This window comes from Sphaeramia orbicularis, chromosome 21, assembly GCF_902148855.1.
Source record: "Sphaeramia orbicularis chromosome 21, fSphaOr1.1, whole genome shotgun sequence".
Classification (NCBI taxonomy): Eukaryota; Metazoa; Chordata; class Actinopteri; order Kurtiformes; family Apogonidae; genus Sphaeramia; species Sphaeramia orbicularis.
Window position 1 is genome coordinate 22352875 of NC_043977.1, and position 12453 is coordinate 22365327.

The following is a 12453-nucleotide window of genomic DNA, read 5'->3' on the forward strand; positions in this document are numbered from 1 at the left end:
ACGTGAAGTACCCAGAAAATAACCCTGGGAAATCCCATTGTATATGATGCTCCAGGGACGGATGCAGTATTTTCCATTGTTAATGCTTCCATTTCCATACAGATTGACACATAAGTAACACAGAACTGGATGGTCGTTCATTAATGACTGTCTGTTTTCTCTCCTCAGGGATTACCAGGACCACAAGGAGATATTGGACCAGAGGGTCCACAGGGGAAGTCGGTTAGTCTTACTCACCTCATCGTGCACATCTGCTGTAACTTTTACATTTCCTTTCTGATGACTTTAAAGAGGTTGGAGCATTACCACCTTCATGTTTACCATCATGCAGCACAGGGGCTTGTTTGTCTAAGTAATAAACCCCTTTGTGAACATGTGGCAATGAGCCAAAGTCTTCCCCATCATTACCATGATTCACTGCCATAGAGGTGAAACATCAGCAGAAAATCTCTCCACAGGTTCTTCTAATGTCTCGTATCCTGTTTCTAAATACAGACCTGGAACTGCCTACAGCATTATCAGCTCCTCCAAAAAGTGTGTAGTTAATAAAATATATGGAACGACAGTGTGCTCTCGATGTCTCACCATGTGAGGACATGTAGGTGGCATTTGAGTTTAACAAGAGCCCTGGTGGTCTCCACAGACAGAAACTGGTCTGTGTGCTATAAATCAAATCCACTCATTTGTATTTTACTTATTCTGTTTGTATATTTACACAAAATCTAAAGAACATAAAGGTACCTTTCTCATATTACAATAACTATAATCAGTAAGCTAATAACTGAAGATGATTTAACAAATTTCAATTATACATACACTCATAGATTTTACAGTATATACATTAGTACAGAAAATCACCATTAGATGGCGTCTCTTTATGGTTCTACGTCTTTGTTTTTTACTTATAGGTTTAGATAAAAACTAGTCCCTAAGCAATTTCCTTTTGAATATAAATTTCATCAAATAGCTGTCAACAGCTATTTGTTATTTTAAGACACAATTCCTAAGAGTTTCCTTATCTGTGAGCCTTTGCTGGAGCTTAACACAAAGCTGGATATAATGTATTTGTTCAAACCTGTAGGAAGAGCTCAAATATCTTGGTCCATTTGTGAGTCTCACATTAGGAGGATTTTATGCTTTTAGCATGTGTGTATGTTTTTGTGTATGATAATAATCACTTCCTTGCATGGTGCTTTTCTAGTTAGATGCCACAAAGTGCTTCACACAATAAAAGAAACAATCACTGAAGGAACATATAAAATTGAAGACAAGCATTAACATTAAAATACAAAATACACACTAATATAATATGCAGTACATGCAGAAACACAACATTATGCTGCAAACCAGACACATTCCCTTGACTCAAAATTAAATCTGATTAGTTGCATTAAATTCACATTTATTAGTCTGCCTCTGAAAATACACTTTAAATTAAATTAAAAATTAAATTAAATTAAAAGTGTATTTTCAGAGGCAGAGTAATAAAGGTGAATTTATTGCAACTAATCAGATTTAATTTTTGAGTCAAGGGAATGTGTCTGGTGTGCAGCATAATGTTGTAGGTTTTTACCAAATAAAAGAAACCATCTCAAATACACAGAGGTTAAAGGCTTAGTTCATGTTTTTGAAGTTGGGTTGAAAGAGACAGTAGCAGTTGGTGGTTGACACATCCCCTATTTATAGAAACAGACAGGAGTATTGACATGGAAGCCGAATATAGTCCTCCTGTGGATTTTTTAGTCACCTAAAAAAGATGGATGTACTCTACATTTACAATATTTCATCAGACAGTGCTCACCAACACAGAACTGAACCAGACCTCTTCAAAGCCACCAGACTTATTTGACAAAAACAGTAATTTTAGCTCATAGAACATAGGAGTTGCTGGTCTACAGCTGCACCAACTGGGTTTCGTAGAGGCTGTTTAAATGCTACTTGTGTTTCTGATGTGTTGATATGAAGCTTCAAAGGGTTCATTGACAGGTGACATTTTGTATCACAGGGTGAACGTGGCCCACCTGGCCCTCCAGGAATTCAAGGGGAAACCGGCATTGGACTTCCTGGACCAAAGGTAAATGATATTGTCCTTGAAGTACTTTGATTGTTGATTTGCTACCTTCATTTGTTGTTATCTTACAAGCTACTTTTATATATTAAACCTACAGGGTGACATGGGATTCCAGGGACGAGCAGGTCCCCCTGGTCCCCCTGGACTGGGTGAACCTGGCCCTCCTGTGAGTAAATAAAATTATATGTCTTTTAAATGGCTTTTATATCATTGAAGTCTTTAATAATGTCAGTTTTGGATTTTGAGTGAAGTGCAATATTTGTTTTTATTGTCTGATGTGGTAATTTTTCTGGTAAGTCATTTTCTGCATGTAACTTGGTCTAATTTGGTGACACAACATCCACTTTGCCTTTATTTTCAGGGATCTCAAGGACCACAAGGTGTTCAAGGGGAAAAAGGACCCCAAGGTGAAGGGTTTCCTGGTCCAAAGGTAAGTAACAAATAGCATTGCTTTAATAGCTCTTCATTCTTTCAGACGTTGGCAACAGGACACCAAAAATATTCTTCCCTTTGACAATCTTGAAAAATAGTAAGTTAATAGCCAAAGCAGTTTGAATAAAAGAGGAAACTAAATATACTTTTACACCAAATGTAGTCCAGATTTCTGGACTTTCCAGTTTGATCCGAACAAAATGCTCTGATGTGAAATCTTCCCAAAACAACTATCAGTCTAAACAGCAGGTGTTTGGGTTGGTAATGTTTACAATTTTTTGTTGTGTGAAGATAAAAATGTATAAGTTAGATTAAAACTTATTTTGCTGTGCTCTTTAAAAATGTCACACAATGCTATAAATCAGACTTCATGGGTACAATTTTGTGCAATCATAGAGTTTTTAAAATCAACATTTATATTCACTTTTCTATTCAGTTGTTGCTGGATACAGCTTTGTACAAACCAGTTTGAATGCTGTAACATTTTCCAGTTCATGGCCTGCATCTTTCAAAACCAGATTGCACTCTGTTCCAACCCACTGACTCACAACTCAAGTGTTCACTCAAGTGTTTCTGCTGTTTTTTCTTTATCCATGCTGTAACATGTTGCACTATAGGACATGTATTTTGCACAGACTTTGCAAATATCCCTTTCAAACAAAAAATATGTGAAGACATACAATACTAGGAGCAATAATTTATGGCTTGCAGCTAAAACTTATTATTCTTGTTTATGACAACATGTTTGATTATACAGCAGCAGAGATAAAACATACCCACAATAAGGAGAGGTTAATGTCTAATACCAAAGAGGAAAACCCTAAAAAGAATTGCATCACTATAGTTTATTGCTGTTCAAGACAGAACTTGTTGGGTGTATTTATGTGGGTGTTGGGGATTCTGTGTAAAGAAATCTAAGTACACTTTTATTTGTTAGTGGAAGCTTTTGGAAAATGAACACTTTAAATATCCTCAAGCAACAACACATCTGTTTGACCTATGCCAGACTTCCTGACAGTTACAGCTTTATCTCCTCTGCTGAATTGTTCCTCTTGTAAAAGGGGGGTCTGTGGGGATGATCAAATCCTTTCTCCTGCACACATAAAGACAGGTAACACAAAGACACTTGACATGATTTACTCAGAAGTCTGCTCTTTGTTATACTCGGTTGCTCCTTGGCTTTCTCCCTTGATAATTCATTGGTACTGGAAAAATGAAAAGAGCACACTCCAGAGGATTCATGGTGTCAAGCAGAAGTGCCACAAAGAAAGACAGACAGACAGACAGACAGACAGAAAGAAAGAAAAACTGTTCATTCCTGGTGCATAGAATCATTTTGTATCAATCAAGGAGGGTAACAGGAGCCGACATGCATTTCTTCCACACTTACTGCATTCAGAACAATGTAGACTTGGCAGTGATTCAGAGGATGTGCAAGTGGATGTGATGTAACTGACAGAGATGACCTGATTTTGTACCACAGGGGGATCGGGGGCTGCCTGGGCCGAGAGGGACGAGAGGACAGCAAGGTGCAGGAATCAAAGGAGAAAGGGTGGGTCATTTTGAATACACATGTGCCAATTCAAAAAAGCTGTAACAAACACATGCAGAACACTACTGTAAAACCTTTAAACCATTTGGTGCCCCCTCAGTCCAGTCCACTTGGTACTAAACAGGACTGGAGAGGTGCAAGAGAATATAAACACAGAGGTTATGAATTTTCACACAGGCACATTTTTTATGTGTGTTGATGATATGAGCAGCTTATCATCATATTTGATGAAATTTATACATGAGAATCAAATCAGACAATTAGAGAACTGCTTCCTGTTGGAAAGTTTAATCGTCCAATGAGAGCACAGTCTCAGATCACCTGTTCACCACATGTTCTAGGGACTACTTACACACTCAGTTTGTGGACACCTTATAAGGGAACATATTCACACGGAAATGAAGTAAACATAGCTGAAATATTGGCTATAGATGTGCAAATATCTTTTTTTTATTTCAAAGACAATGTTTTTCTATAATTAATGTATTTAAATATACATTTCTTCCAGTTAATTTTCAGTGGGGGTTTTGTGTCAGCACCCCCTACTGACAAGCCACTGCTGCTTAAATAGTAAAATGCATGAGGTTGCTCTGTGTATTGCAAATACTGTGTAATCACATGGGTAATTTGCAAATGAGCATATATAAATGCATATATTGACCTAGGTAAGGTGAAATAGTTGATTTCCTGCTCAAAATTTTAAAACTTTTCAATGCTTTACAAATGTAGCAATCATTCATTGCACCTCTAAAATATCTAGACTGTCTTGCACTGCTTTCACAATCAGTGAGAGTCTGAATTCTAATGCTATAGTAAATCTGCTATAGCCTCTGAGAGCCAGCAATGCATTTTTGTCCTCTGTAGTGGACAAGAGGTTCACAGCTTTAGTTAAAAAGAAAAATTATCTAAAAACACTGTTGCATCATGCTGTTTCCTATAAAGGCAATTATTAAATTTTTAGAAATCCAAAACTTTTATCAACTGGGTCTCAGTAGGATCTTCACCCATATTCCAAGTACAAATAAAATTTGTTTGAATGAATGAATGTAAATGCAAAGACTTGTGTGATTTTGATGTTGTTGTTTTTTTTTAAATTGTCATCTACTTAATGCAATGTCCAAAGGATGAGTATCATCAGACCTTGACAATAGTGTGGAGTTGAGAATTTGTTTTTCCTCACATCCCATTGTTATCTAAAAAGGCTATCTGCCATGGTCCCACAGTCCTGTAATTCAATCAAATGGCCTTTTCTTGTCTTTTTATTCATGGTCCATGTTCTGTTCTTCCACAAATCTCATCAAATCTGTGCAGTAAAAAAAACAAAAACACAAAAGCACAAAAACTCTGTGGCAAGGAAAATACATTTCACTGCGCATTACAGTGTATATACCTTTAAATTCCATTTGTAACATCCTACATTCTGTTTTCTCTTATTCTTAAGTTATTAATGAAATTGTGTAATGGGTAACAAGAGTTACTCATATTTTATATTCTAAATACACGCATGAAATTATTCCCAAACACTGAATATCAGTTCTATTGAAAATACTTTTACAGCTACATAGACAAGTGAGTCAGGTAGAAATGACATTAATGCTTTAACCACAGTAATACGCTTTACTTAAAGGGTGACCTGGGACCTCCAGGTTTTCCGGGGCCAACTGGACCTCCAGGAGTGGGCATACAAGGAGAGAAGGTTGGCAGAATAGTCACTGACTATCATAATGACAGACTATTCACACTCATATCCCACTAACTTTTGTCTATTGTGCAGGGAGTTGAGGGTCCAAGAGGGCCACCAGGGGTTAGAGGACTTCCAGGAGAGGGTTTACCTGGACCTAAGGTTTGTTAAAACACCTGTCAGATGTTAGATTGTTTGCTTAGAGAGGGCTATTACATGACAACTGAAATGTGCACCATTACAGTTAAACAAGAAAGGACATTGTGTGAATAAAGCTCACCTTATAATATCAGAATACACTACAATATATTTTGTAACAAAAATTAATATATCGTGTTTGTTCATGTGTGAAGAACATGATGTGTGCTGTACAATAAATATATTTCACTATATATGCAAATAAACAGCGCCTTGCCAAACCAGTCCAAACCTGGTAGGCTTGTTACATTTTTCACGATAACATTGATGCTCTTCTTTTAGGGAGATCAAGGTTTACCAGGAGAACAAGGAGCTGTAGGAGAGACAGGCATTGGTGAACCTGGTCCAAAGGTAAGAGATCTCATGCATCTGGATTGAGACATAGAGAATGCCAAGTTACTGAATCTATCAAAAAAATGCATTAATACTGTTTTAATGTTAAAGGGTGAGCCAGGATCAGCTGGTCTGGCTGGTGTGCCTGGTCTTCCAGGAGAGGATGGGGCTCCAGGCCAGAAGGTACAAAATAATACCTCTGTAACCCAGTTTCTTGTAACATTGTAAGATGGAATCAGATCATACAGGACTCTTCTGTATGTCTTATCAATTTTTCTTCTCTCAGGGGGAACCTGGTTTACCTGGTTTAAGGGGTACTGAGGGACCACAAGGAATTGGCACTCAAGGAGAGAAGGTATGTTTAAGAACATAAAGAATATACACTTCTCAAATGACAGGTGGGAATGGTCGCTTCTATGATGACAAACTACCATCCGAAGGCTTGAGGGGTCACTGAATGGTTTGATGAATATGAAAATGATGTGAATCCTATGATACAGCCTTAGGTCACCAGATCTCAACCAAGTGAAATTTAGACTTCAGTGTTAAACAGCACTCTTCAACACCATCATCAAAAAAACAAATGAATGGAAATCTTTTAAAAGAATGGTGTTTTTCCCTCCAGTAGATTTCACAGGATTATTGAAGCTGTTCTAGAGGTCTGTGGCTTCCCAACCCCTGTGTATGAGACATGATGTTGGTTTTTCCTCTAATTTGTCAGCTGTTTGCATTTAATATTGGTGTTATGAACTCAAATGTTCAACAAATATCGTACTCTTTACTAGGGTGATCAAGGTCTAAGGGGTATCCGTGGATTACATGGGCCTCCTGGGATCTCAGGACCATCTGGACCAAAGGTAAGAGATTTTAAAATAATCATAAGAAGTAAAGCCATTTGTGTTACTGTCTTGTAAGTGTTACAGATTCCTGTACCAGCTTCTCCATGTCTTAATGAAAGAGTGACAGGTGTTGGAGATTCATGTCATGTCTACCCAACCTTTGAAACCAGCCAAAATACTGTCAGACTTATGTATGTCCTTGGCATAACAAGAAAATTAAGAAGCTCATAAATTAGATCTGCCAACTGTGTTTCAGGGAGAACGTGGAGTACCAGGCCAGCAGGGCATGCCAGGGCAGCCAGGACGGTCCGTATCAGGTCCCAAGGTACCAACATAAAAATGTATAAATCAAATGGCTCATAACTGCCAGATAGAGTCAAATGCAGTGTTATTTATCACAGATTTGTGTCTAGTAATCATCAGTATATCTTGACTGTCATTTCTCCAGGGTGATGTGGGCCCTCCTGGTCCCGCTGGACCTATTGGGGAAACAGGCCATGGCCTACCGGGTCCAAAGGTACAGTCCAGATTTTTACCTCTACAGGAGGGCCTGTCTGTTATGAATCTAGGATCCTTTTTTTGTGAGAGTTCCTAATGACAGTGGCCAGAAATTATTACATTTTGGAACATCCAAGTAAAAACAAAAGTTAGAGTTATTGTAGTTGCAATTATTCTAAACAATACTGTCAAACTTTATACTATGTTTAGGTTGGCACTGGCAGTGCCTGGTTAGGGTTGGATTAATTACAGGTAGAATCTGCAAACATTTGCTAAAGAAAATTAGTCATAATGTATTTATTAACATTTAAACCAAACTACAATCTTTTCTAACCTAATCACTATTGCTTAAACTTGCATAAAAAAATAAGTTAGTGACTAGAGCCAGACCATAAATCCAAACAGGAACCTCATCAGCCTAAGGTTGGCACCCACATCTAACTGGCCTTAGGGCACACCAACACAACAGCTATTTAAGATGTATTAGTGTTTATTAAACCATACTGGTCACTGCAGCATCATCTCCAAATCTTGTTTCACCAGGGTGAGCGTGGTCTTCCAGGTTTGGCAGGTCCACATGGTCCAAAAGGAGATGGTTTCCCTGGACCTGTGGTGTGTATCAACAACCATAACACCACAAAATCATTTTAATATCTTTAAAGTATGTGACTTATAAATATTGCCAAGGTTGGCATAGACTGAATTAATAACTGTACTCTACAGGGTCCTCCAGGTCTTCCAGGTTTACCAGGAGAACCTGGCCCAGAAGGAATAGGAGTTCCTGGTCCCAAGGTGGGTGTCTGCATGTTTTGTTTTGTTTTGGGCTGTGTGCATATTTTGGTGCATGCTGATGTTACAGTCTTTTTTATCATATTGTGTGTTTCAGGGTGACATTGGATTTAGAGGGTTGCCAGGGTTGCCTGGCCCACCTGGAGAGGGATTACAAGGAGCACCAGTGAGAAATATTACTTAGCAAAAAACTTTGCATAAATATAAATGATGATTAAATCTACATCATATCTGGTGATGTAAAATATCATCCTAGAAAGACATCCCTATGCATCTGAAGTACTCTCTTAATCATTTTCAATGATGTGTTTTAAGGGAAACATTGGGAGGCCAGGTCCTCCTGGTCCAACTGGACCTCCAGGACAGGGTATTCAAGGCCCAAAGGTAAATGTCACTATTGTTTCTTTTAAGTACTGCACTCTTCAGACGGATCATTTTTATTTCACAACTCAGAATTGAGGTAAATTGGACGTCAGACTTTGGTGCTGACATGTTAAGCACCAAACACCAGCTGCAAGACAAAATACAATAAATTATGACCTCTTGTGAATCTGGAGAGCACTTGAATGATTTAGTAAGGCTCCGTATAATTTCAGGGTGATCCAGGATCTCAAGGCATGACTGGGCCTAGAGGGCCTTCAGGAGATGGTTTCCCCGGAGTGAAGGTAACAGACTAAAATGTATCTTTCAGACATTTTTCTGACTGTGAAAAACATATCTGATTGATTAATTACTTAAATACTAGTATTAAATACTGTACTCTTATTGCAGGGTGACCGTGGATTACAGGGTGACAGGGGCATGAAAGGTACCAAAGGAGACATTGGTGATCCTGGAGTTCCTGGGGATGCCGTAAGCAAAACGAAAATTATTTTTTCATTATTTTATCAGTGAAATATTCTGCCAGCTCTGATTAAGTCTGTCTTAGGTACAGTAGTAATAACTGATACAAATAATCACCATCACAGATGTTATCCTAATTATATTTATGATCCTATGAGAAAAGATGTAATTGCACATAACAGAAACTGTAATATTGTTTTCAATAAACTGTAGGGAAGGCCTGGAGAAAAAGGAGAATCAGGACTCACAGTGAGTTCATTCTTTCATAATGTTGATCATTCAGCTATTCATTTAGAGTAAGTTATTGCTCATGTTATTTTTTATATTTTTCAGAGAGAAGATATCATCAAACTCATCAAAGAAATCTGTGGTATGTCAAAAACCAAGCAAAGAGAATATAAGTTCTACATGTCTGCAAATAGAAGATCACATACACTAGTGTACAGTGTGGTTGAATCCAAAGAAATAGCCTTAAACTTTAATTTTTTTCAGGATGTGGCGTCAAGTGCAAGGAAAGGCCAATGGAGCTTGTGTTTGTTATTGACAGTTCAGAAAGTGTCGGCCCTGAAAACTTTGAAATCATCAAGGACTTCGTCATGAGGCTGGTGGACCGGACCACAGTTGGACGAAATGCCACCAGAATTGGACTGGTTCTGTACAGTCTAGATGTTCACTTGGAGTTTGACTTAGCTCGCTACATGACTAAACAGGACGTTAAGCAGGCCATCAGGAAAATGCTGTACATGGGCGAGGGCACCTACACTGGGACAGCTATCAGAAAGGCGACTCAGGAGGCTTTCTTCAGCGCCCGGGTGGGAGTCAGAAAAGTGGCCATCGTCATCACTGATGGTCAGACCGATAAACGAGAGCCTGTCAAACTGGACATAGCTGTGCGGGAAGCTCATGCTGCAAACATTGAGATGTATGCCCTGGGGATTGTCAATTCTTCTGATCCTACACAGGCTGAGTTCCTGCGGGAACTCAACCTCATTGCCTCTGACCCTGACAGTGAACACATGTACCTGATAGATGACTTCAACACTCTGCCAGGTGATAATCACACTCAGATGTGCTCATGACAAATAATCCTGCAGCACAAAGAATGTAACTAATGTTCATTTCTTGATTTCCTTTATCAGCACTGGAGTCCAAACTCGTCAGCCAGTTCTGTGAAGATGAAAATGGCGCATTAATCTACAATCGCATTACAAATGGACATTGGAATGGGAATAACGGACATGGACAAGGTGTTAATGGGAACAATGGACGTGGAGACAATACCAACAGATATAATGGCTATGGAAATAATGGATATGGTAACAATAGAAATGACTACAACTACCAAGAAGAGGTTTATCCTATTGATAATCACAGACGCACCAACAGTCGAGGCCGAGGAGACACCTTCACGCTGCCCATTAGTGCTGATCCGCTCCCTCTTCAGGTCTTTGTTATGAAGACATTCTCTCTCACCTTAAATAATTTCATCTTCATTTGGGATTTCACAGCTTTCCTGGAAGTACTAATGCAGTTTTTCTTTTTGCCTTTCTCTAGGTGGAAGAAGATGATGATGGTGAAGATTTAGATTTAGCACATGTACAAGCTGTGAACAATGTGGCTGTAGTTAACAAAACAGCATCTGTTTTACCTGTGAGAGAAAGTTCAGTCTCCACCGAGGGTGTCTCATCGTCTTCATCCTCGTCAACACTGAGTTCAGGTTTGCCTTTGACTTCTAATCAGTTGAACCCTGCTGTGAGTCAAGTTGTACCTGAAGGTCAGTAGTGCAGCTCTTTCCAATTCTTTTTCAGATACATTAATGTAGTTTGCAAACAATAATAATTCAAACAACATTTTCTTCTCCAGAGCCTGTTCCTCTTGATCCTCGCTGTAACCTGGGCTTGGACCAAGGCTCCTGCAGAGACTATAGCATCCGCTGGTACTATGACAAGCAGGCCAATGCCTGTGCACAGTTTTGGTATGGAGGCTGTGGTGGAAATGACAACCGTTATGAAACAGAAGATGAGTGCAAGAAAACATGTGTAGTGTATAGAACAGGTAACTCCCACCAATCATGATCAGCAAATGCACAGAATCAATCTCTTTTTATTTTATTTTCTGAATGGCCTTTTAACATACTTTTGTGTTTCCGACAGGATGAAAGGAAAAGCGACTGTCAGCAAGTGACTCATCTACGTTATAGTCTGCTGCCTCTTGTTTTAGTATGATGCATATTGTCAGTTGTGTTGAAATTATACATGCACTTTTCTAACACTTGTCTTCTCAAACAAATAATTTTTAGACAATTAGATGAATGCGTTACCTCAAAACGCTTTATTTTCCTCAGTGCAACACAGAGGTTTTTCTGCCCTGGATTTTTTTTTAGGACAGTTTTCAAGAATTTGTAAGAATTAAAAAATTAGCCTTGAAATCATTCCTATACCTCTCTGGGCAGAATATTTTAACAAGACAACTACTCAAGGTGAATATTGTTTACTTTTTGTTGATGCAATTTTCTGAATGAACTGAAAGCTCTGAGTACCTTGTGTTTATTTGTTTTTTTTACAATGTGCCCATATAGTTGATAACAGGCAGCTGTAATAGGGGACTATTCCTCTGTTGGTGCTGCTTTGACAGTTTTCTGTAATCCAACTCTCTAACCACTTGTTAATATAAGCTGTGCGTGTGGATAAATGTGTTGTGTGTTTTGTAAAAATAAAATACAAAAAATTAGTGCTTTTCAGTTCTTCATGTTTTTATTAAGCGACAACAAATAGTTATGAGTAATATATGAGTAACTTAAAACACAATACTAACATAACATGTTGTGTAAAATATGTGAAATGTCTATATAACTGAAGAATTTAAAAAAAACAAGAATAGTTTACTTACTCACTGCATTGTGTTGCCAAAGCCTGCATGTTTAAAACAAAAATGTTGATATTTGGCACTGCATATGTATTGTACAGTACAATATATTATATTCCCATGTCAATAATTTTGTCTAAATTCCCTAAATAACCCTAACCAGGTGTCCTGCTTTCTGTGGGACAGCACATCTTTATCCTCTGTCATCATATTGCACAGCTTATTTCTGTTTTCAAGAATGTACATGTATTTGAGCAGATTAAAGTCAGGTTTACATCCAAATGTGTCCACATTACATCTCAATTTCTACTTGTTTACAAGTTCGAGTAGAATCAATGCATGATACAAGACA

The 12453-nt window shown here is 38.2% G+C and overlaps 1 protein-coding gene across 1 annotated transcript in view; it reads left to right on the top strand.

Annotated features, from left to right (window-relative positions):
* Positions 1-12316, top strand: part of col28a2a (collagen, type XXVIII, alpha 2a) — a 25953-nt gene extending 13637 nt beyond the window's left edge. The window contains exons 12-37 of the mRNA XM_030125146.1: positions 169-222; positions 2006-2074; positions 2169-2237; positions 2433-2501; positions 3987-4055; positions 5683-5751; positions 5830-5898; positions 6217-6285; positions 6379-6450; positions 6554-6622; positions 7053-7124; positions 7363-7431; positions 7555-7623; positions 8148-8216; positions 8328-8396; positions 8491-8559; positions 8709-8777; positions 8990-9058; positions 9165-9245; positions 9450-9485; positions 9570-9606; positions 9729-10286; positions 10376-10680; positions 10791-11010; positions 11100-11291; positions 11390-12316. Of these exons, the coding sequence (XP_029981006.1) occupies positions 169-222; positions 2006-2074; positions 2169-2237; positions 2433-2501; positions 3987-4055; positions 5683-5751; positions 5830-5898; positions 6217-6285; positions 6379-6450; positions 6554-6622; positions 7053-7124; positions 7363-7431; positions 7555-7623; positions 8148-8216; positions 8328-8396; positions 8491-8559; positions 8709-8777; positions 8990-9058; positions 9165-9245; positions 9450-9485; positions 9570-9606; positions 9729-10286; positions 10376-10680; positions 10791-11010; positions 11100-11291; positions 11390-11394 (2667 nt within the window). The 3' untranslated portion in view covers positions 11395-12316. The remainder of the gene's footprint in view (positions 1-168; positions 223-2005; positions 2075-2168; positions 2238-2432; positions 2502-3986; positions 4056-5682; positions 5752-5829; positions 5899-6216; positions 6286-6378; positions 6451-6553; positions 6623-7052; positions 7125-7362; positions 7432-7554; positions 7624-8147; positions 8217-8327; positions 8397-8490; positions 8560-8708; positions 8778-8989; positions 9059-9164; positions 9246-9449; positions 9486-9569; positions 9607-9728; positions 10287-10375; positions 10681-10790; positions 11011-11099; positions 11292-11389) is intronic.
* Positions 12317-12453: the final 137 nt, after the last annotated feature.